Below are 27,038 nucleotides of genomic sequence, written 5' to 3' on the forward strand. Positions count from 1 at the left end.
CAAAAAATTGGACATTAGAGTGTTCCCACTTTCTTGTATCATCCGGTATATAACATCTCACTCACTCACTCCAATCCATAGACGGCGTTGTTCAATGAAAGTAAATCAACATTGTAAAATTCTACGTTTTAAACAAGTCTGTGTTTTTTTTTTAATAAATTTTAAGGTACAGAATAGCAGACAATGATTGGGATCGTCATTCTTTCTTAGATTAGTAGAATTGATACGCATAAATAGTATTTAATGCTTGGCCAACTCCTGGTACCGCACTGGTATATGACGAAAACAGGCCAAAATTAGTGACATTATAGTTATTATTTATTATGGTGCAGGTTGGTAATAATTTGGTTCTCGAACGCAAGCGATAACAAAATTTACAACTACATATTATTATGAAATATTCATCGCTATTCCAGGCTAGCCTATACGATAAATCTAAGTTCCAATTTTTGCTTTGCTTCGAGTTAAAAACTTTGTTTACTTTACGAAACTCGGGAGATCCATTTTGCGATGAAAACTTTTATGCCGAAACTCCACGCCTGAACATTTATCTTTTCAATAAGCATAGCCGTAATTTTAAGTTCTAGGTTGATATGCGAAAAATTTTCAAATGGGTTTAACTATAATTTCCTGCAAGTTGAAAAATGCCATCGAAAATAAACTGCTGGAGACTTGAAACGGGTAAAACAAATTGTGAACTCTTTTCAAATATAAACATTATGTATTTTTTGAATCGCATTTGCTGACGTTTTGCAAATAATCCAATTAGCTTCGTGAGAGCTAAACTGAATTCGATTTGCATTCTACTCTGTAATTGCTTATATATTGTGTTCAGGAAATCGGAGATAAAGGAGGAAATGAACATTGTGTCCCCTGTTTGATTCCCATATTGGTAAAAGGTCGCGGTGAAGAATGTTTGGTTGTTCACAGAATTCTATAGATTCTCGGATTGTTAATATTTTTCGCCCTTTTGTCCAATATTTTCTTTGGTGCATATGCATTGAATGCTGTAAAGTCCTGATGTCTCAAAGGGATCTTTGGTGATTCAAAGATGTTGAGAGATTTTTAGATAAGTGGTCTTATATGTGGTCAGTAATATGTTGAGCGTGAAGAAGAACCATAGTGGCAAGCGTGGGATTGATTGCTTTCGGACTAATTTTCTTTGGGAAGTTGTGGTGAAGTATAGTTTGTGATGGAACGCTTAATATCTCTAACGTGCAAATGCGGAGTCCGCACGATAAATTCGCAGACATTGTTATTGTCAATATTTACACCGTTTATATTTCTGTTTTACAATTTTATATCTATAGTTTTATTTCTACAATTTTAAATCGTGCCGTCGTGTGTTGTATTTAAATGTTTTTATTTCTACATCGATTTCAAAATTAGGATATTTTTAAAAAAGACAAATACACCGGTCGAAACGTTAAATAAATTTATTATGAATTAGAAACTTTCTTCTTTGGTTTTACGTAACGGACCATAATATATACCAAAGAAAAAAGTCTTGATTTTAATATTATATATATGAATATATATATATTGATATATAAGAAACAAACACATACACATACAAATACATAACATAATACATACAGTTCCGACTGAATCAGGGCGCAGTCTAGCCGAACGGGCTACTCTACTGAACCCCAAATCGTCCGATTATTGCACAATGTTTTTTAAAATTATATGAGAAAATTAAAATATAATGTAAGATAGAGCTATAACGTAACTTAAGATTAATAAAAAAAAACAACTATATACACTGACAGAAACTGGGAGCTACAATATTATTCTTTCAAGAGAATCTCTATAGGAGAAAAAGAAAATTACATGTAAAACAAAAAAAGCATATTTTTGGACATTGGCATTGCACACTAAACATATCGTTTATTAAATATTTTTTCTTCAAGGGAAGTGAATTCGTTTGGTAAAGAGTTATAAAATTTAATACCGTTATAAGTAAACGATCTCTGGGAGATGGCAGTCTGGTGACGTGACACAGTGATTTTATTAATAAATCTGACATTCCGTGCGGGTACCGTCTCCCTGACAAACCTATTACTTAATAAACAAACCCTAACAAACCTATTACTTAAAGACAAAGGTAGCGCAGGTTTCGTCAGGAACTTCATCGCAAAATTACCCAAATGAAGTGCTCTGCGATTCTCCATTTTCAACCAATTAAGCTCTTTAAATGTGTGCTAGATATGGTCATATTTTCTTAGTCATAAAATAAGGCGTGAACATGTATTTTGCATTTTTTGAATTCTATTTTTATCTGCTATATCAAGACAAGGGCCATAAATAAAATCACAATAGTTGAAACTAGAAAGCACAAGAGATTCACAGAGCATTCTACGTAAAGGAGAACTAAGTATATGTCTACTGTTGTATATGATTTTTAATGAAAGATATGATTTTTGAATTAGGATTTTAATATATCCCTAAAGCGCAACCCCGTATCCAATATAATACCCAAATTTTTTGCAGAGCTGACCATTGAAAGCCTGATGCCATCAAGACGAATATCCACATTATCATTTAGAAACTGCTTATTAATTTTTGGATCGAAAAACATTAAATTGGATTTAAGTTGATTAAGTTTAAGGTTAAGTTCTGAGGAAAGTTGTTTTAATATATTCAGGTCCTCTTTATTAACCTGGATGCATTTTCGTAATAACTCAAAGTGAAAATAAGTCTGCGTATCATCGGCATAGGCCTGGACTTTACAGTGCCGCACGGCCCTCAAAATATCAGCTGTGTAAATAATAAAAGACAGAGGCCCTGCTGAACACCTGACAAAATCTGAACTCGCTCTGAAACCGCACCGCTACACACAATTTTTTGAAATCTGTTAGAAAAGTATTATATTACCAGATCAATCGACTGTTATGAAAGTCCATAATATTCAAGTTTTGCTAATAGAAGTGCATGATTAACGGTATCAAAAGCCTTTGAAAGATCCAAAAGTATGAGTGCAGTAGGCATTCTTTTATCAATAGCGGAAATTATATCGTCTGTTAAACCAACCAAAGCAACTGAAGGACTGAAATCTTACCTAAACCCACATTGAGACTCGGGTATGACATTATTAACAATGTAATAGTTAAATAGCTGTTTGTATAAAACTTTTTCAAAAATTTTAGAGAGAACCGGTGTAATTCTGCTAATTCTAAGATCATTAAAATTTGTTGAATTTTTTTATCTTAGGTAAGGGCTTTCCAACGGAAGTTTTCCATTGATCTGGAAAACAATTTAACTCAATACAGCAGTTAATTATGTGCGTGACATATTTATCGGTAATAGGTGTGCAATGTTTTAACATTTTAATATTTATATTATCCTCGCCTGCGGCATCAGTGCGTATGTCTTGAATAATTTTGTGAATATCCAATATTTCTGCCATATGAAAAGAAAATGGAGCATTATCATTCAAATAACTATTATTTTTATAAAAATGAACTTTGGTATCACAGTCAAAGATACTTTGTAAAATTCTGCCGAAATATGCTTTTAAAATCCTGCAAAGCGCGGTTTCTCTGTTTCATATAGAGCTTAACATTGGGTGTAAGCCAAGGGGCTCGAGGTTTAGTTACTCTGACATTTTTAAAAGAGGCATGCTTGTTAAAAACAGATAGCAGCAAATTGTTAGAAAGTGCAATCTTAGTATCAATATTATTTTCATAAAATATTTCATCTCACTGAGTTAAATAGAGATCTTGTAAGAACAGATTAATATTCAAATTAGCATAGTCCCTATGGCTGTAGACGATATTTTTCTATTTTTAAACAACAGTAAACTAGACAGTGATCAGAAAGTTCACCCACTGATATAACTTCGGTACTAGCAATCATCGATGCATTAGTCAAGAAAATATTATCCAATAAAGAATCAGTTGATCTGGACATTCTAGTGGGCTCCCTATTTATTTGAATAAAGTTGTAATTTTCAAACAGTTTGGTTAGAGGATTAATGTGGGTCAATAAATTAATATTGAAATCACCCAAAGAAATTATTTCAACTGTAGCCGCATAAATGCTAGAAAAAAATATTAAGTCGCTTGCTATAGCATTAAAATTTGTATTTTGGGGGCGATAAAATACGCAGAATGCATAGTGTTTATTCTTCTAGTTAATTTTAAAAAATAAAAATTCAAGATAATTTGTTATATTGAAATGAAGTGTGAAATTCCGTTACTAAATTATTCTTAACATAGGCGGCAACCCCCCCCCCCTTCCTGCTCTATCTTTGTGAAGAAATCTATTTATACAGCTGATTTTGCACCTTTTCAAACTGAAATTTTCATCAGTTTGCGGATGACCAACAATTATTATTCCTTTCCTTAGTTGGCGCTTCGACGAGTTGTTAATATAAACAGTGATCTTCACTTGATTAATTAACTACCCAAATCTCACGGAAATGAAATATTAGCAAGACAGAATTATTGGTCATCGTTACCCATAAAACTCAGTTAAATAAATAACACAGATTTTAATTTTTGTGTTGATATCTTCCGCTTAAATTTGTCTGACTCTGCTAGAAATCTGGTCCTATAGATTATTTCGGAATTTAGAATCTCGCATCATATCTCGATTTTACTTCAAAAATCGTATGCTAAACTTAAAATTCTATATATGCATAAGAACCGGGACCACTATGATATATCTGTGCCACCTTTAATTGATTAATAAAAAAAGCAGCATGGGGTTACGAGAGACACAACACGTTAGCTTGATCAATAAGAAAAATACGTCGTAAAACCATCATAAATGGGTGACACCATACATCGACTATCAGAAGTTATGAAATAATTCACTTGAATAGTGGCGCGATCGCACCTCTAAATATAAAATGAACATCATTTTCTTTGTATTGGTTTGGTTTACAGCACTCACGTATATTATTACGTTATTGCGATTCGATTCATAACATTTCAAAACAATCCAGAACGAAACCGACAAACTGAGCCAATCCTCGATGCGATATTCCCCAAATCAAATTTCTATTTGCGGTCTATTCGAGAGGCAGCGATAAGATGTCAGATCTGTTGTATTATAGTAATTGGATGAAACGACGTGGGGTCTTTGTGTTGGCAATTGCTCCAATTCCGAATTCAACCCTATGCAACAGCGAGTGAATAGACGGAGGCAGGGGCACCGACCCAATCCTCCTGAAGTGACAAGCCGTGCCCGGGTTTTTTCCTTATTGGATCCTTCCGATTTAACAAACATTAGCCGCTGCGGAACGTTTTTCGTCTTTTGTACGCCCCCCGACTACAATGGTACGCTGTAAAAGCCTAGACAATGGCGCCTATTAAAAGTTTCACTTTTTTGGAGAAAGGGAACTTTGAGGAACTTTTAAGATTATTGGGTGGTAGAATTGTTCCCACCAGAACTCCAATTTGCACGGATTTTCACTACGAATTGCTCGCGGGCGATTTTATTTGCAATTGCGTCGCGTTTGAGCCAAACAATGGTGTCATGGCAACTGAGAAGTGTTCATGAAAATGAATAGAGCCCCAGGACTAATGAACAAAGTTAAAAGTCGTAAGGTTGAATACCTGGGTCAGGAACGAGCTAATATAATATACCTTGCAGAGAAAAATAGAAGGAAAAAAGTCGCTAGACGAAGAAGGATTTTTTGACTTGCGAAACTTAGGGCCTAGTTTGGGAAAAACACCCAATTTTTAGCAGCAACAAAGCAAACCACTATACCGTTTTCGAATGCAGTCATAAGCGCTGCGCTGCAATAAAACGATGGAATAATTAAAGTTTATCTAATCGTTCCATGAAACAATAAATTTATTGGGCTCATCCAATATCTAACTACAAGAACCGTTTAACGAAAAATCAAAGCCACCGTGTATTGATTCAGCTTCTCAACTAGCGTACGCAGAACGCGGAGACTAGTTCGTATCGGAGCGGTGTATTATTATTATTTTTATGATTTTGATCGTTCAGGATCATTATTTTTGATAAATAAACACTGCAATATTTTTATTCATGTTTTTTGGACGAACAGCGATAGAAATAAATAATATTATACATATTATGTTTAACAGTTTAGTGTTTATTGCCAACTGTGTTTTAAACATAATAAAAAATATTATAAATTAAACATAAGTAAACAATGACGGAAGTATGCAGTTTATTGGCTAATAAACTTACATGTAACGGGTGTTTTTTTTCGATGTATAGAACTTTAAGTTGGCATTACTGTTCAAGATGGCGACCGATTTAACAGCTGTCAAGTGATTTCTTCTCAAATAGTGCAATTTTATTTCGAAAATAATGGTTCTGTGAGGAATGCGTATCGCGCACTACGTCCATTTTATCGTCGACAAAATCGTCAATCAGAGCAGTTATTTCGATTAACCATGGAACATTTTCGCACCACGTTTACTCTTATTGATAACTCGTATCCGCAGAGATGTCGTACGGTGCGTACAGAAGAAGCTACTGCTGCTGTAGAGCGTAGCATTGAGGAAGACCCGAATGAGTCCATCCGCCATCGAGGACCAAAAGGAGATGGCCGTTGTTCCCGATTTTCATAAGCGAATTTTGTATAGCGATGAAGCGCACTTCTGGTTGAATGGCTTCGTCAACAAACAAAACTGCCACATTTGGAGCGAAGCTAATCCACAAGTGACTGTTTGGAGGGCTTTATGGGCTGGTGGAATCATTGGTCCGTACTTCTTCAAAAACGATGATGGCCAGAACGTTACAGTCAATGATGATCGGTATAGAGCTATGATTAATAACTCTTTCATTCCTGAATTGAATAACCATGATGTCCAGGAGATGTGGTTTCAACAAGATGGGGCAACATGTCACACAGCTCGTACCACAATCGATTTATTGAAAGACACGTTTGACACCTGTGAATTGTCCTCCAAAATCTTGTGATTGAACACCGCTAGACTACTTTCTGTGGGGCTATGTAAAGTCATTGGTCTATGCGGATAAGCCACAAACGCTTAACCATTTGGAAGACAACATTACACGTGTTATTGCAGATAAACGGGCCACAAATGTTGGAAAAAGTCATCGAAAATTGGACGTCCAGATTGGACTACATACGCGCCAGCCGTGGCGGTCATATGCTAGAAATCATTTAAAATGTAATGCCACAAGATAATCTTTATAAATAAAATTTATGTCAATCAAATAATCCAACCTTGTTTTATTGCAACTTAAAGTTCTATACATCGAAAAAAAAACACCCCTTATAAACACAAAAATCTCAAAAATAACAATAATACTACTACCAGTATTTAATTCTTATTTGGGTAATATGTTTGCTTCTCAATTTTCCTTTTTTTAGAATTGTTTTTCAGCATTTCGTTGTTCAGAGTCCATTGTCAGTTTTCCAAAAAGACCTACATACTTGTTAAATGCTTATTTCACCAAACTGCCAGAGAAGCTATTCATTTTTTGCAAAATAAACTGCAACTAATCCAAAATGAAATGCATACCTTACCGTAACACGTGCAGCATTACAACCTCTAGTCTTTCCTCAAATGCAATGCAATCATCTTCTTCATTACTATGAATTTTAAATTTCCTGCTAAATGCCAAATCTGCTTTCATTACAAGGTTTCCTCTCACCAATTGGTCATTTTGAATTTTTCGGGAATCTTCAACTGTCCTTTTGTTAGTTTGGTTATTAGTTCATTGGCGTGCTATACCCTCGGTTTAATTATTAACTATAATTCTAGAAGGACGTGTCTCATGAATATTATATGATAAACAAACAGATCATAAAAAATAACTATACCATATAATAATTACAGTTCCTTGAACTTTACTACACATGCCTTTGTAAACACTTCTGCTACATTCATATACATTTTTCCTCACCGTGTGGGCGTTTTCTTCCTGTAAGATAAGAATAGTTTACTTCTCCATTTTCTTGGGCCTTCCAAGTCGAAAACTCTGCAAAGTTCCTAACAAAGTTGGAAAGTCAGTTTATTCCTAAAAATAAATTATACAAAATATGCGAATGAAACGAAAAAACTTACTTTTCCAGTTCCATAATAAAGGCTGCCTTCCTCGAACCACCCTCTCCACCGGTTATTTTAATTTGCTTAAATTATGATAATTTTTTTATATACTTTGCGTTTGACATTAATTTCGTGACGTGAATCCGAATGAATCTCTACTTAAACATGGAAATTAATTGAATTTGTTTCAAATTTTCAGTAATAACTTCGTCTGTGGACGCCGTGTTATCGCGGAGTGCGACATTGCCGTGTGACATTGAACCCCATATTAGAGAAGACCGAGTCTACATGGTCCTGTGGTATAGAGATGGACATAGTAAGCCGATTTATAGGTAAGTATTTGATACTCAATTCATCGAATCCTCCTACTAGCAACAGTTTTAAACTCAACTCTAATAAGTGCAATGTTACTCAGAAAAACTGAAAACACTTTTTAAACGAAAATTTCAAGTTCAAGTAACAGTTGTAAACAAGGCAAAGACTTTGGGCACAATATTTAAATCTCATGTCTTCTCTTTATTAAAAAGGAGAAATTTGTCTCCTAGATTATTGTATAAAAATTTAAAAATATTTAAGTTAATGAGGAAGAAACTGGGCGAGTCTCGTGTTGTCTGTAATTAACAATTGCGACATTGTTTACTTTCCTTGCCTCGATACATTTGCAGAGAGCGGTAGTACAGAGTATGAGTGAAAATAAATGAACTATACTAGTTCATTTATTTTCTATACTATGTTTATGAACATCATTTTATAATTTTTGTTAGCAGATCACAAATAAAAATGTTGTTACTTGCAATAAAAAGGCGTACTACTCGGTATGCTTCTAAGCAAATATTTATTGTATATATTAAACAAATACATACTAAAAATTTACACAAACTAGTACTCGAGAGGGCATGGAAAAAACGTCTGCAACCTACTATGCGCCGACTCAGAGGTTGCAGTTTTTGGATCTGAGAGAGATTCCAACAAGCAGCTGTTTTGACTGTTCTTCCAAGATTCGTAAAAATATTCGGTCAGTTTTTTAATAAACTACATAAAAAAAATGTGCTCTTGTAAAATTGGGATATTAGGGGATTTAAAAAGTTGAAAATAACAGCAAAAGGTGGTTTTGGTTCCATTACTTGCCTAGCCGAGTTTTCTTTAATTTCATTGTGACAGATAAGTTCCAAAAATATTGCAAGTAAATTGACTTGAGAAATCAGTAGTGGTATACATAACCTCTATTGCGCCTTCCGTTAATCGCACGCAACATCAGCTCTTTGCATGTGTGAATACGTTCGTTATTGTATATCCCACTGTATTTACGGTTTTTCCTATTCTTCAGTAGCCAAGCTGTTCAAGTCAGACAGTAGTGAATTTCTTAGTGACCCCCACTGCACTTCGGGAGAATAAGCTTAATCGGGTGCTACGTTTGATTTTAAGGATGCAGAAATTTAATTTTAAGACTAAAATTTGCCTGTCGATTTTCTCACCGAAGTTACATTCTCTGGTATTGTTACCTTTTTGTGAAACATTATAAGATATAAAGATTTCCAATTCTCAGGGTCCTTGCTTATGTTTACTTTGTTGGTTAGAAAATTCCTCTGTATGTCAGGAATCACCGTTAATAAGTGTTGAAATTTTATTGCCCGTCGTTAGCTTAATTGCTAAAATATGGTTGTAATCTACGACTCCCCATTTGGTAAATTAATCATATGGGTTTGTTTGGTATAATATTAATATTCATACTCATTTTTATAAGGCTGTGATCCCAACTTTAGTTGGCACTTTGTTTTTTTTTTGGATTTTTGAATCCCAGAAATATACTAGCATTAGCACATACTGCGTTACCACATGTTATGCTGGAGCATGATGTTTGTGGTTTCTGAAGAATATATTTTATTTAATATCAGTTCCATAATTATATTATGGAACTGATATTAAACCTGCCTCATTATATAATGAGGCAGGTTTACGAATTTCAACATCCCCCCTGAAATGATATGCATGTTTTACTATAATAACCGGACACTAACTTTATAATCGTGCAAACGATGGGTTCCTTAATAAAATATACTATTTGAATATAATCCTTTGATGAAAATTATTAATTTTTGAATAATACCTTCTTGGCCACAGTACATACATAATGATTAATACCTATTTTGATTTGATTAGAATAGTCTTCAGAAGCTCTAACAACAGTTCTTATGTTATACATCAGCCTCAGTGGCGCCCGCACTGGATTTGTATAATGCAATAAAAGATACCACGGTCTATAAAGAACTCTTAGAAGCTTAGCTTAGCTTTTTTTATGCTGCAATGTTCGGAATTATACAGTGGGGACATAAGGTCCGTTATCTTCCAGCCAGAAACTACGTTACCTATAAAACGAAATCAAACCGCTAGCCATCTAACAATGAAATAATCCAATGTCTTCAAAATCAAGATTTGAATTAGGGATAAAAAGACTTTGCCCACTATTCCATAAAAAAAATACCGAAACTATGCCAAGCCGTCTGACTTACGAAAATGTCATTTTCAGTAAAAAAATAGAGAATTGTCTCATATAATACCACCATAAGTTTCATGGCCATATACCAAATGGTTCATAAGTTAGAGGAGGGCGACGGACTTTATGTCCTCACTGTATATCATTCATATTTTTTGTTAACAAATCACTCGATATAAACTTTTTAAGTTCATTTTTAGTATTATTTTGAAAATTATTTTGCTTCCTATTTCCAAATCTTCTAGATTCCTCCTGTTGACTTCTTCAGGACTTAAGTGAAACTGGTTTCCGTTCTACTCTGAGCCTGCTTATGTACTGTTTGATGGTGGCGAAGCTAAAGAAGGGACATGAATATTGTCTCGGATGCCTGATTCCCATTCTGGTCAAAGAAAAAATTCTGAAGAAGTCAACAGGATAATTCGCGAAAAATTGGTTGGAAACGCTTAACTTTTTGTCCTAAATTTCTCGCATCTGTATTTGATTACCACATATCAGTGAAATAGTATACAAGATGGTGCCTATAACTACAGTGCCCAATGTTGTATAACTGCCGATTATCCTGCTCTCAAAATCGAGAATTTCCGTTGTCGCCATTTTCCGTCCAGATTTATGTAACGCATTCAAATTTGTCATAATCCCTCTCAAATTTGGTTGTATTGCGGCAAATTAAACGACAATTTGCAACGAACCCGAGTTCTAATGTAACCCCGAATTAAATTTATTATGCATGCCCAAGTAACAATAGCTCGAGCTTTTCAATGAGGTGATGGATTACGTCGCTAAAGTTCGCACAATGATGCAAATGTTTCCTGGAATGTATTGTTCCGCCTCGTGTCAGCACAAAGATTCGCATCCTGTTGGATTTATCTTCGATATTTTCGCGAACAAATTAATCACCGATTGGGGGATTGATTTGGGAGTTCGCTGCGTGTAAACTATGGATGCACCGCATCGCTATTGAATCGAAACGTTTGATAGACAGTTCGCTGCTGGAAAATGCTGGTAGTTGCGCTATTGTAGTATTAGTTGAGAGGTTTATGTTATATGTTTATGTTAAAAAATTAAGTTTGAAAGTAGCAAAAATACGTCGAAGATGAAGTAAAAAAAAATGCGCGGGACAAAACATTTTTTATTGACAAACGTAAATATAGGGAAAAATAGTCAAACTCAATTTTTTTGGTAGTTAACCAGTAGATAATTTAATATAGTATAGTAGATATTTTAATAACATCCTAATTCCAGTTCCCGTAGTAATTTCTTGTATAGCACAACTGACAGGTTAGCAAACCTTCTTTTAAAAACCTCTCAGAATGACATTGGAATTCTGTTACGCCCCTGAACTCTACTTTCAAACATATATAAAATATTTATTAAATCAGTTGTTGAGTATTACTAACACAAGCCACTCGACTAATTAATTATTAAAATTAGTAGCTAATGGCAAGGCAAATAGTTTCGTACGTACCTTCCTGATCACGTCGGCTTCCTAAACATACAACTACTACAACAAACTAACCAAAAAAAAAAAACATGATATAAACCAGGCAAAGAATTAGCTAATGGTCATAATTTATAAATAAATAATAAATTTAATTAATTTAAGTCAATACAACAGAAAAAAATAAAGATATTAATAACGCCTGTTGAATGAATGGCCTATAGCTCCGATCAAACCTATAAACGCCGTGACTTCTGAAAAATGCACAAGAGTCCTGATCCGCATGCATGTAATGATGCATTCTTTCTACTAAGAAAAAATAGCTCTTCTGGATAAATCAGATCTTAGGTGATATTTACATATTTCGAGAAAAACGAAAAAAAATTGTTTTCTGTAAATAGTACTTAGACCCTTTCAGACACTATTTATTCAATTGTTTTTGGATAAATATGCCACCAAATAAATATCAGTTCTCCAGAACTTTTAATGGGACCATTTTCTGTGGTTGAAAAGAATTTATTAAGTTATACTTAAGGTTCGCCTAAAATCCTTGGTTAACAAAATACGCCAATAGAGTCGGCACTGGTGTTTGTGCCACACAATATACTCGCTTCGATTTTATCAATGGAGAAACCCAATTTTACGCCATTACGGGGTGAGTTTATACGAGCTCCGTCACAAAACGCATCCGATGCTTTGATGTGTTCGTAGAAAATTAGATCGTATGTGCATCATTAAATATGGAAAATTAAACACGATAGTCTCAACACCGTTATGTTGGACGGTACCGCTAGATCACCCTTTGCTGATGAATAATGCGGATGCTACAGTGCTCTGAATTAGGAACGTTTTGATGATGAAATATTCCTTGAATTATCGATTGCAGTAAGGTTCGCCTAATATCTTGAGTTGCAAACACATAAATGGACAACTCTTTGTATATACAATTAAATGGCAGGTCAGTTTAATTAGAAAAATAGATTAGGCTTTCGCTACCACGGTAATTAATCTTGTGTAAAGTGGCTTTATCAGTGTTCATATACAAATTTTATTTTAGTTTTTTGTTGGTCCAGTTAAAAGAAATGTTGCGTCCATAATTCTAATACTGAGATGAATTATAACAAAATATAAAATTAGGCTCTCAATGTCAAATAAACGTTTTGCGATATAATAAATCTTAATGTTTGCATAAAATTTGCGTGTTAACTAAACTTCCGTTAATAGATGTCATGTCTACGTCCTTCGCGCTGGAAAAAAGCGGACTGGCACGTGGACTACAAAGTGTTCTGTGTAACTCAATAATGTTGATTACCTCATTGGTTTCAAAAATTAAAAAAATCTCGATTTTATAAAATGAAACACACATTATTATTTTTTCTGAAAGATCTTACAAAAACCTACAACTTTTGTTAAGTGTGTCATATAGTTTTTTTTAATACTTATATAAACCATGAATTAATTCAGCTTTACTAAAATGCATTTTTTTATTTACTTACACTAAAATAAATTTTATGAATTTATTTACTCAGTTGTCAGGTAAAAATTTGATAGTCATTTTGTCATGGCCAACCATTGTTATTTCAATAGTCTTAGATAGAAAGAAGGGAACTATTAAAAATAGGTGTAGGTATTTTTTTTAAACAATTTTTTAAGAAAAATTAAAATATTGGAAATACTATTAGGTTTAGATATGTATTAGTATTAATGAAAAAAGTGGAAGAATTTTAAAAGCAATTCAAAACAAAATTTAAAAATAGGTTGTTCTATTTACTTTGACTGATTGACCATATACCGAAATAAAGAATCCTACCCCCTTAACTCAGAGACTACTAACGATAATAAATCTGAACGGAAAAGTTGCATAGTATGATCTGATTTTTTTGTTCCGTTTTGGATAAATCTTGAATTATATTTCAAAAATTACGTTTGCAGTCCCTAAAATTAACAACACATAGACGCTCCCTTAAATCAAGTTCAATTCATTCAAAAATTGTTTTATCGGGAATTCCGATACTTTTGTTATTTTCAATACAGCGGCTATATAGATTCAATTCTTCAGTTTCTAAATGTTTTTTAAGGGAAAATATCAGAATAATTAAATCAAATAGTAAATAATTAATAAATTATTATTATTATTATTATTATTATTATTATTATTATTATTATTATTATTATCATTATTGTGCGCGCCGTGCCTAACCTCTGTTGTGCATTTCTATCGTCTCTAAAAACAATCTCTGTTTGTCTATTTGAAGTCAAATTAATTTATTAAAAACGGTTCATCGTGCGATTTAGTGTGTGTAGTACGTAATAAACTGTGATCAGCATCTTTCGTTTCGTAAAAAGTGTAATCTCACGTGCAACACGTGTTCACGTTAGAATTTAGACAATATTTTTTTTGCTTCACGTAGTGTCACTGTGCGACCGGGAAGCGACGGCGTGCACGGTCGGTTAATAGTAGTCAATTTTTATTGAGATCAATATCGTTTTACAAAGTAAAAATCTAGCCGACTGTGCGGTTTGAAGGCTCTTTTGGTATAGTTAAAATTATGGCTGATCAAAGCAATGCTAAACCTTGTAAAAGGTGTAAGAGCGTGGCAGGTACTGGTGTATCAAGTGCGGCACGATATCGCATAAATCGTGCGTGAAAATCATGAAAAACACGAAAATTTTAGGAGGCGACAAGATTGATTGCTGTTCCTACGGAGGCGAATCCTTGGAGTCGGGTCCAATTCCTGATGATTCGGGAGCAAACGCTCCATTTGATGCCGCAAAAGAAATCATGTATTTAAAAGAACTTTTGAAGAAAAAAGATCTTGTTATCGAGAATCAAGCCATAGCCATTACCGCTCTAAAAGAACAGGTGAGCCTACTAAAAAGCAGCAGACTCCTTGAAGGGCAAACTCTGGATTCTGCAAATAGGGCTAAATCATCACAGACAGGTCCAATTAAGCAAAACGTCCCCAAGTCGGAGCACCTGAATAAAATTACAAATAAAGAACTATCTAGTGCAGTCAGTGAGCCTGTGTCACGTCAGATATGCTCTGAAATAATAGAACTGGATGGTGGGTCCAAACGCAAAAGTTCCAGAGTCCTAAACGATAGGGTCAAACCGCTTAAAGGATCTCTTAGCGATAACTCTAAATGTGCACTTCGAGTTGCTGAACGTAAAATCAGTTTTCACATTACTAAACTGCATCCGAATACCAAAGCTGAGGAGGTCCGACAATATCTAGCACCGATAGTTAGTGGAGTAGAAGTGTTCCAGGTCCCATCAATGTATCCTGAGAGTTACTCCTCATTTAGGGTATCGGCCATGGATCACGAAGCGCAAAAAATTCTGGATACTTCCATCTGGCCCACGGGTGTGTTGATAAATCATTTTTTCCCCAGGCGTCTGACAAGAGGAAAAACCGATCCAATTCCAGTATCAACAGAGAGACGTCTAGTGAGGGAGAATCCCGACCCAAGACTACCGATGGGGGTAGGAACAGCATTAATATCTTGAGCTACAATGTGCAGTGTCTCCTAAGTAAACTCGATGTGGTTACTGAATATCTAAATTCTATTGGTTTTGACATTGTATGTTTCTGTGAACATTTTGTAAATGGTGAGGAGTTGCTTAATATTATTAAGGTTCACAATTATAAATTAGTTGGATATTATTGTCGTCTCAGTACCTCCAGAGGAGGAACTGCTATATATGTTAAAAATAATATTGCCTGTAGCAGTCTTAATCTGAGTAAATATTGTCTGGATCTTCACGCAGAGTTTTGTGGTGTGGAGATACCAGTGCTTAATCTTATTTTAATCAATGTTTATCGCTCTGGCTCTAGAGGCAATTTTTCTATATTTGTAGAAAAACTTGAACTCTTGCTCGCTGAAAGCTTAATATTTTGACCTTACCATCACTATTTATTTACTATACAGTCACTCTCATACATGAGCTAAAGAACGATATGCCTAAGCACTGTGATCGCCACAATCACTACACCAGGGGATCTGAATTAATTGTCCAGGGCCATTCTAGGCTGCGCACATCCGAGTTAAATAAATTGTACATTAATTACTACAATGTTCTACCAACCGTTGTCAAGGATCTGCCATTCATTAAATTTTGTAATATAATAAAACAATTTCTATTGGAGAACGCATTCTATACTGCAGATGATTACATCCGTGTTGCGTCACGAGTGTCTCCATAATACTAATTGGGAATTTATTTATTTATTTATTTACTTTTTTTTTACCTAATTTTTGTTTCAATGTTTGGTGTTTGTCTATCTGATAATTATGTTGCTCTCTATGAATGTTATTAGAATGTGTTTGATATTGTGACTTGCCATTTGTTGTTCTTGTAATGTATTTAATGGCCAATAAAGTCTAAAGTCTATTATTATTATTATTATTATTATTATTATTATTATTATTATTATTAGTAATAGTTGTAGTAGTATGTTCTAAATAAAAAGAAAATAAAAATTTAACCTAAAAACGCTATACAGACCAATTCTTACTGAGTGAGTCAATCAATGAATGAATGCTTACGAAGAGCACTGTAACTACACGAGATAATATTACGTACGTACACGAGAACAGAAGTAAAATTTGACTCTAGAGAGCAATCTTTAAAAGAAGCAGGTGAATGGTGGGGCTACTTGCAAAATTTGGTCGTTAAATACCAGTTTCAAACAATTGCGAAAGTAAAATGACTGTGAAAAGAAGAAGAGAACGGCCGAAAGAAATATGGGACAATAAGGTCTTCTTCTGGAAGAATTTTGAAGCAGAGGAATAACAATAGCTGCAACAAACAACAAGAAGGACAAAACAAAAAGGACTGGAAATAATTTAAAGAGAAATAATAGATTTGTAGCAAACCCTGACACCTATAGGTAGAAAGGGGGTTGTAATTGTTGCGGCTATTTGATAGTATTAAAGATAATGTTATTTTTTACGTCCTCTTAAACAAACAATGCATTATTTATCCAAGAAATTTCTAAAAAGTAAAACTTGGAGTAGTTTTTAAAAATAATACACATTTTTAACCTGCTGTAGTGCTTACAATATTGCTATGGTTGTGGACGATAATATTTCTAAAATTGGGAGCTGCCATTGTTTGAAATGTGCAGCTTTCGCTGGTGGTTATAACCATGTCATATCTTTTCTGATTTGAACCCTTAGGCGAAATGAGGAGGTTAAGTGCTACTGAAAGCAACTTACACTCTCCAGGAGTGGGGCCCCATAGATATTGACTGTAGATCAACTCTGTAGCAAAAGTGTTCGACAGCCTAGTACCAACACCGGCTTTCTTCAGGACTTTTTACAAGATTCAAATAGAAAGATATCGAACTATGAACTGTTGAAATATCAACACAGATCATAGTGAATTCCTACAATTTTCTATTCATCATTTCTTTATTCAGTCAAGTGAAGATATAAATGATGTTTGATGTGAATAAAGTACTGAGGCCATTGATTGAGAAAGTCAATCTTAAGACAGTGCTTCGGAGCCATTACAAAAGTTCAGTGTGGTATGAATTGAGTTATGCCCGTATCACAGTTTCAAAAATATCTGAGGTCAGTCGTTGTCTCACTGCAGCTGGATCATTATTAGTAGCTGCAATTATGGGTGCCAAGACACCAAACATATCTGCAATGAAAAGCGGTCAAAAGATCGATGGTGGCAAAAACTGGGCAGAAGAACATTTAAAAAAGTTAAATCCTGGTGGTAAAGTATTTTCAGTGGAATATAATGTAGTATATATTAAACTTTTACTAACAACTGTTTGACTCTACTGAAAGACAAATATATCCCCCCCTTAATACAAAGTATGTCTTGATTGTCGCGAACAGATTTGTATCATCCTCTTTGATTTTATAGTCTTTACTTTTTCTGTACTTTTATTTTAATAAAAATGTTCAAGGCTTTATACTAGATTATGCAACAACTGCGGCAAACGGCATTTGAGTCACGAACTTATTTGAAACGAGCGGAGCGAATGCTTAATAAACGAGTGACATAAAAAATGTTTTTCTACTCCCGTCTATAAAATGCCTAATTACATACCGATCTAGCGTGTGGAAACTGTCACTTTACCACATCAGCTTCGTTTCTCACGGATCCGAGCCACATCGGATATTTCCGGGATTTGGGAGCAATCGGATGTTTTCGGAGATATTTCCCACGCCTTGAATTGTAACGTTTATCAATTCTGACTATCATCAGTGAAAGCATTCGTGTTGTTTGGCGAAAATGTACTCAAAAACTAACGATCGTAGAAAAAGTGTAGTATGCAACCCGTTCGGTTCGAGTTCTCTTATCCGCCTTATTACCCTTTCGATGTGAATCTCAAACAAGTAATAATTTGTGTTTGTCGTACTTCTAATTTAGACAATGGATCAATTGTATTTTTTTGGCGTTTATTAATCGCAGGTGGAGGACTACTGGCATCACCAGCCATTATTTTTCTGCGATCTTGATAACGAATCTTTGCAAGGCAAAACTCCATTCACCATCATTATTCCTTTACTAAATCCCATGTCGTACTAAATGTAGTTTTCCATATCTTTCTCCATCCAAAATAAAATAAGATTTATTAGAAAGAAACAGAGAAGTAAAATTATCGTGAAAACTTTTACTCACGTTGAAGTGATCTTCACACAGGAAAATACTGAAATTCTCCTCAATATCAATATGAACATAATCACCTTTTGGGTGTTCCATAAACCTCATTAAATAATTTGGCTTTTGGGGAAGTTCTGTAACTGCTTTGTGTTTGTGAACCAACTTTATGGATTAATTCACCAAGAAATTGTCAGTGTAACACTAATACTAGTAATTTGCGACGCGGGCCTTTGTGATTCCTGAACTCCCGCCAAAACTAAATCGGAAATAATCACGTAGATAATTTTAGAACAATTTTTCAGGTCTCGCAGCGGCGAGAGCGGTGGCGCCATAAAAACCAACATTTCAGGGTTCGGGTAGCCGCCTGAAAAGAATACAATGACGGTAGCGACGGCGTCGGCCACCGACGCGTTTAGAATTACAATGTGATATCTGATTTTAGCGACAGCGATGCGAACATGTGTTCCGCGACCCAGTTGATATATTGCGGTCAGCGCTGCCGGCTTTGTGTGAACCTCACCGGTTCGAGTCTCGAACAATGTTCGAAATATGTGAGCAGGCGTGTGCTACGGCCCCGGCGCGGTCGCCGCGTTGCTTCCATCCTTTGTGTATTACGCCAAATTCAATTTCACTCTATCCACATACAATATATTTCTCCTAGTGGAAAAGAATGTACCTCATTACCGTTGAAAAATTCTGTACGAGTTTTTATTTGTCTGGGAGATGGAAGGCGACCAGCTTGGGGCGAGCGTGATGGGGAATTAATGCCCGAGCACAGTTTTGGGAGGAAAGTCGTAGGAATTTTGATTTACGTCTGCCCCAGCGTGCCAATAAATTGGTCGGTGCGATTGATTTCCAACATTCAATGCGCAACTTATTATCTTCTGTAGAAGTACTCCAAAGATTATTTTGGCGTAGCATAGGCAACTCGACGTCATACACTTTTACACAGAAATCGAGCGAACAAATTGGAGTTGCTACGAGGGCCTTTTGAAATAAGAAATTCTGTCATTGGTGGCATGTGGATTATTCTCAGTTATTTCTAGTAAAAGAAAATAATTAGCAACAAAAAATACTATTAAATACGCCTGTAAGGTACTAACTGTAACAATGAATAGTTTTTTTTTATCTACTGGCATCAAAGTAGTTCGAAAATAAACTTCAGAACAAAGAGCTTTTATTAATAAATAATTATCCAAACCTGATAGATTATGACATACTTCCCAACAAGCATTTTGATATACTGACTTTGTCATAGGCGTCAAGCATAGGGAATGGAGTCGCTAATCCAGGCGTGCAAATGTTTACTACTTTCCGGTCTTATAAGTTGTACAGTAAAATGTTAAATGTTAAATTATTGGGAATAACTATAATACAAAACAATAAATCATATTTACCGCCAACATGCAGTGGGAATGTATAGGGTGGTCTCTTTATCTTATACCGTTACATTTATTTATTGATTATAAATGAAACACTAAAATTTAAAATTATATATTCATGTTGCTACACTTTACGCGATTCTAAGAGTCATTCCATTACATTTCATTACAAGTTAAGAGAGTATCATGCATTTTGACTCACTAATACAAATTTCAAATCTTTCAGCTTCATTTTATTATTTTTTAAAATGTATTTATTCATTATTATATTTTACGTGTATTACTACTTATTTATTGCGCACCCTGTATCATTCGGAAACGTAGTATACATATAAGCATTTTTAAATGTCATCGATAAGTTAAAAATAAACAAATATTAATCTTACATATAATACTATATAATAATATATATAATAATAAATAAATATAATAATAAAAAAGGAAGCATTAATTAAACTTCTTCTGGTATATTTAACAAGGCCAAAACAGAGGCAGATAAGCTACTAGAAGATCTTGGCTTTACTCTTCGCAGAGAAGATATAAAAAGGTAGGATGATATTAAGAGTAAGTTGTACATATCCTCAACGCTTCCTTTTCTTGAAAATTTGTGTGCATGAAATCATGTACATTTTTTACGTCCTTATTCCCTATGCTCCTGAGCCTCTTCCTTGAGAGCTCCTATCGGTGTGATTGCCTCCTTTATTATTAAGCGTCCATGTATTAGAATTTTGCTGCAAAGTCTTGAAAGGCCGAGTCAGTCAGTCAGAGGATTTCCGAAGAATGGTTTAGCTAAATATAAGGGTATAGCAGTAATACGGAAAATATCCTTTGTCTCAAATTTTCTTGGACTTTTTTTACGGTTACTTGCTTTTGCTCTTTTCCGATCCTCCATTGCTTTATATCAATGAATGCCTTACTGCACAGATTACCAATATTCAACAATTCAATATTTACTAGTAGTGCTATATCAGATTAAAAAAGGACAGCAACAACCAAACGTGCCCAGACTCCAGTGGAAAATGGTAAGAGTCGCAGAAGTCTATCCTGGACGAGATGGACGCACACGAGCATGTGAAAGTGACGGAACTAAGCTTCGGCCACTTAGAACTTGAACTTTGTTCGCCCGGGAAGAAAGTGAAATGTATGTCGGCGTCCTTAGCTCTAAGTGGTCGATATTTTCCCATATTTAGTGTTGGGTGTTTTTAATGCTTATTTTTGACTCGCATTATTTATCGGTCTAACCTAAACAGTTATAATTCTGTCATTCGTAATATTGTGGAGCATAATATACTATAAAGACAATACAGTAATAAAATGTATGGCGTCGTTAGACAAAGTTAGCAAAAATCTATAGCATGACGACAGTCGCTTCTAGATAAACCAAACTTCTAATCTATGATACGCGCCATTTTTAACAAACTCGTCTGCCTGACGTGATAAATCACATTCGAGTTCGAACGGAACTTTTATTACCGTCGATAAACCGAACGAGCCAGGCAGGTTCGTTATCATCTAGTCCGAATCGTGAGTTTCGATTATTTGCTCGCAATTAAAGGATAAGCTTCCGATGTACACCGATAAATAATAATGTCAAATATTCCGCCAGTCATTAACGCCCTTGTAATGAACGTCGAATTGCTATCATTACGTCCGTCCGTCTGTCCGCCGCTCGCCCCTTTGAATTATTCGGCCCCTTTCGCAGATTCGAGATGTTTCGACGACGAATTCCATTTTTGATCTCGTCTGTTTCTCATTTTCCCTGAATCGCAGATTGGAGGATTTTTTCCTTCAAACGCCAACACTAGATCTATTGGCACTACTTCCATCTATAAATCAATATACCATATTTGCCTAAGTATGCAAAGATATCTATGCAGGATAGCTATTCTTTGCACGTTTCTTTTGTAGCCTCATAATGTAATAACGTCGTTGTTAGATTAGGTCAGGATTCTACCAAAATTAATATTTCTTATGTAACATGTATATTTATATTATCATACAACGAGCTAAATCCCCGAAGCGGTGGCTCTCCAATACCCTTCTAACTATCTGTAGGCAAGCGACTCGCTATATTTCTCGATAGTAATTGTGTACATCCTATCTAAGGCTATTGTAAAACTATTGACAAATCTTCTGGATTCTTCCTATGAGGGTTGTTAATGAATTGAACTGGCTGACGTTTTGCCAAGCATCCTGTTGACTTCTTAATTGATATTGCATTCTACCATGTGCCTGCTTATATAATTAGAAATGAATTATTTTTATCAAAAAATTGTTTTATTTATTTTTTAAATGGTTTTCCACGTTTTACTACTTAAATCTTCTTCTCTTCTTCTCTGGCACTACAACTCATCGTGAGCCTTGGAAGCGTTTGCTATCCCTCTCCAATATTGTCGATGCTGTGCACTGATTTCCCATTGCCTTATCGCCATTTTCTTAAGGTCTTCAGCAATTGCACCCTTTTACCTCTTACGGGGGCGTCCTACTGACCTTTTTCCGTCTAGCCTTTCCCAAAATACGTTGTTAATGAGGCGATTGTTCTTACTATGTCCTGCCCATCTTAGGCGGTTAGACTTTATGCACCTTACAATATTGTCCCTTCCATATAATTCTTCTAATTCTTAATTGTGCCTGCGTCTCCATGCATTAGTGTTTCCATATCTATACAGACCGTATATACTTCGTAGTATTTTACATTCGCACACCAACAATTTATTTATTCCTCTTGGATTTAGCGTCCAGGATTCACTGCCATATGTAACTACCGGTCGAATTAGTGATTCATATAATTTTGCTTTTGTTTTTCTAGAGATGAGTTTAGACTTAAATAGGTGTTGTACCGCAAAGAAGGCTTTGTTTCCTACATCTGTCATAACCGCTCCTAAGGTCCTAAGTCTTTGAATTCTTTAACGACTTCAAAATTGTGATCGTGGATAGTGATGTTTTGTCTGATTCTTTGTTTGGTATTCTTTAACTCTATTATATATTTGTTTTTTTCTTCATTCAACATATCTTCTACATGTCTCGTTGTTTGTGCTATAGTGTAGACGTCATCTGCAAATGCTAATATTATTTTTGTTCCTCTTGCTGTCATATCCCTAACAAGACAGAGCGCTGTGTTCCTATACGTACGTGTGCGTAGCTGTTATTAACATACATTCGGGTATTGCGACCAGTTTTTTAGAGATTCCTAGTTCAGTCATCGTTGTCCATAACACAGTGTGGTCGATTGAGTCGTAGGCGTTCTAAAAGTCTACAAATATCCGATGTATGTCTTTGTTAAATTCCCAATGTTTCTCTAGCAGCTATCTTATAGAAAATACTTGGTCCAATATTGACTTTCCGCCTCTAAATCCACATTGATAATCCCCTATTATGTCTTCAGCATAAGGCGTTAATCTTTTTAGTAGGACAATGCTCATGACTTTGTACGTTGTATTCAGCAGAGAAATTCATCTATAATACTTGCACTCGTCTTTTGTACCCTTTTTATGTATGACTACGCTTTCTCCCCACTGCTGAGGCATGGTTTCTCTATTCCCAGCTGCTTGTATGATTTGGTGCACTCTATCCTGTAATCCTTCTCCACCATGTTTTAATAGTTTGACATCAATGTTGACACTTCCTGGGGATGTGCTTTTCTTTAATGATCCCGGAGCCGCCCTTACTTCTGTCTCTCTTTTAAACTCTTCTCTGTTTTCGTTTACCGGATTATTTAAGTATTTTACCCTCTTTTTGTTTTTTAGTTGTAGAGCTTGTTCACATTCCTCATCGTAGCACTGGTTGTTTTTTTCCTACGCACTGTCTAGCGGTTTCGTATACAACCTTCTTAACTGACTGCCATTTCCTTTCTATATCTATCTCCACTTCTTCGCCATCTTCAGCTTCCTCCAGTGCTTGGAACCTATTACTCACATTACTCACACTATTATTCCATTGTGTTTTTCTTTCCATGTCTTGAAGCTTCGCCACATCCCACTTTGCTATCCGTTCTTGTTTTTCTGTTTCCCGAGTCGATGTCTTGTTCTCAGTCTGGCTTTGACCAGGAAATGGTCCATGTCTCCATCTAGTCCTCTCATACTTCTTCTATCAATAATGTTGCTCTAGTGTCTACTCTCAATGAGTACGTGGTTTATTTGGTTGCGTGTTACTCCATCATTCGACACCCATGTAGCCTTATGGATATCGTTTGGTTGGAAGTGGATTTATTTTATTACCATATTGCAGGATAAAGCAAAGTCAACTAACCTGGATCCGTTATCGTTTCTTACCTGGTGCAGGCTATAGCTGACAGGTACTGTTTTTGCATAGTCTTCTTTACTTCCTTTGGCAATCCAGTTTCCCAAATTATCTTTAAATCTCGTCCTGTACAGGGCATCCTTCTCCTCTTTCTCCTCCTCTGAGAATATGTTTAACCATGGACACTTCAAACTGGGTATACACATTGAAGTCCAAGATAGCCACTCGCAGTTGGCCGTTAACTACAAACCCGCATCCCCTTTGATGTTTATTGTCGTGTTCCGACCACAATATTAAAAATTGCTTCATTTGTATTGTGTCCGGTCCTATCCACCTTACTCCTTGAATTGCTTTTATGTCTATTTTATGCGTTTGCAATTGTTTTATAGCACTAGTAGCTATACCCGGTCGGTACCACTTAGCACATTCCATGTGCCTAGCAGAATGTCCTTTGTCCTATTTCTTTTAATGTGCAAGTCCGTCCTATTCCGATGCATTTGTAAACATTTCATAACACTGTTTATTTTTACTAACTTTTACTTCTTAAATCCGTCAATGGTTAATAAAATTAATAATAAATTCGTCTTCTATAACTGATTAGTGATTGCGTTAATGATCAAATGTAATTTTTAATGGAAAAATAAATAATAATAGATATTTTAATAGAGCAGTTACGGAATAAATTGGTGTTTTTGGAAGATATTGCAAAAAGAGTAATAAACATAAATAATAAACTATTGACTTGGTGAATGACCGTCAACTGAAAATTTTTCCTAAAATCCAACTTTTTTGAGATCTTTTTATGTTCTAACTAACTAAACCAATCAAAACTAAAATCATTGATTTGGTGAATGACACACGTAATGTGCATTTTTTTCCAAAATCCATCTTTTTTGAGCTCTTTTTATATTCTTTAATTTTTTTTACATCCCGAAAGTGCAATTTTCCGACCTTATATACCAGAAAATCGTATTTTACATGAACATGACGTCAGAGTCTGGTATAACCTTTTTTCAACTCCCTTCTGTAAAATGCCTAATTGCACACCGATCTAGCGTGCGGGAAGCGTCACTTTACCCCGTTAGTTTTGTTTCCCACGGATCCGAACCACTTCGGACATTTCCGGGATTTTATCGCACAGCAATAAAATGTTTTCGGAGATTTGTTGCATAATATACTATTCAATGTTAAATAAATAAACTCTGATATTTTGACTTATTATAGCAGACTATGGAATGGAATTTGTCTACTCATTCAAATAACAGTTTTTTTTTATTATGGTGGAAAACTCCATCATTCCATCCATCATTAATGGCCAGAAAAATCTTGCTAACAATTTCTAGTTTATTAAAATACTTTAATCCTTTTGGAAGATATGGACAGCAACATGCTATTTTTATTAATAAAATTATCAAAAATGAGTCACACTTGGAAGATCAGGAAAACTTAAATCGTCCAGGCAAGCCTCATATCTTCCGGGTGTATAGAAGCAAAAGCACCAGAAAATCATATTATAAAGTTTCCTTTTTATCATGTTTATTATTCCGTTTGAGATCCGACAGCTCGTTTGCATAACTTAGTTAGTAATTTATATTTCTACTTAAACCGGAACAACACCGCTCTTTTGTTTGGACGCGTGGAAACATCTCCATTCGTCCGGAATAAACTCGTTCGTTCCGAGTGGGCCACTTTAGCTGATTTACAATAAAGAATTTTCAAGCTGAAAAAAGGCAAAATTATTTCGAAATGCTCCGTGACTTGAAAAAATAAATAGTTGATATAATTAAGCAGCGTTAGTTTTTATTGCGGGAAGGGATTATGGTGACCAACATCACCCTTGGTACAAAATAGTATATTATACAGCAAAGTTTGATAAACGGCAATTGGCGGCAATGTTTAAATCGCGATTTGAACCTTCTCGAAATTTTTGTCATAGTTGCTTCATAAGTTATCGTATTATCAGCATATGCATTGTCTCTATATCTGTAGTAGCTATATGGCTCCTTCATAATATACATTCCTATGCACATCATACTTCATGCTTACCAAAAAATGGGAGTGTTAATTGTGTAAAAGCTATATTTTCATTCAGAAGTCAAGGAATTGACGATTTTTGCATGATGAATCCAACGACTGTGGTTTCAACGTGAGTTCCAAGTTGCTACACAAAATTCCAAATACTACCTGCACAAGAACTACAACACAACAATCATTAGCAAGTAAAAATATAAAATTTACAGCTGTGATGTTTATAGCTGAATTTTTGCGTATTGTTGCACGGTAAGTAGAGGAAACTGATTTAATAATGCTATTTAATTTATAAGTGAGTTGTTTTCGGAAATCTTTGTTTTAGAAATTAACCACTAACGAAATAACTTATTAAACATTTGTTTGTTGAATGCGGTCATAATGTGCCTCCCTCCATATTATTGTATAAGACGCACAAGATATGAGATTTTCATGTAGTATGAAAGAGAAGAAATTGTTGATGATAACGATTCCGATTTTATTTCCTAGTCGAGATTAAAAACTAACTGTGAAGTTTTTATTGAAATTTAATTATCTGCTGTCTTTTCTTAAAGAATTGATCCCTTAAAAAATTAATCTTTCATGTAACAAGGACGGAGATTTTCTCAATCAATTATTTTAGTATTGACAAACAAAGTTTCTACTTTCTACTTTTTTATTGCTTCAGAACTTAGGAACAGGTAAAATTTTCTCGTCTATGAGGTGCAAGGGGTATTGTCTGAATAAAGTCATACTGGGTGTACTTACAATGTTCGCACTTATTATAAATGTTAATGTTATACAAAACATTTTGGAAACTGCTGTGCCCCAAATCAAGTTGACTTTC

General features: G+C 34.9%; 1 protein-coding gene across 3 annotated transcripts in view; it reads left to right on the forward strand.

The window, feature by feature from the left end:
- LOC132699601 (synaptogenesis protein syg-2-like) overlaps window positions 1-27,038 on the forward strand; it is a 519,238-nt gene that overhangs the window by 380,846 nt on the left and 111,354 nt on the right. For all 3 annotated transcript variants that reach the window (XM_060666413.1, XM_060666422.1, XM_060666430.1), the window contains exon 2: window positions 8,206-8,338. In XM_060666413.1, the coding sequence (XP_060522396.1) occupies window positions 8,206-8,338 (133 nt within the window). The remainder of the gene's footprint in view (window positions 1-8,205; window positions 8,339-27,038) is intronic.

This window comes from Cylas formicarius, unplaced genomic scaffold, assembly GCF_029955315.1.
Source record: "Cylas formicarius isolate icCylForm1 unplaced genomic scaffold, icCylForm1.1 PGA_scaffold_10__41_contigs__length_53128322, whole genome shotgun sequence".
Lineage (NCBI taxonomy): Eukaryota > Metazoa > Arthropoda > Insecta > Coleoptera > Brentidae > Cylas > Cylas formicarius.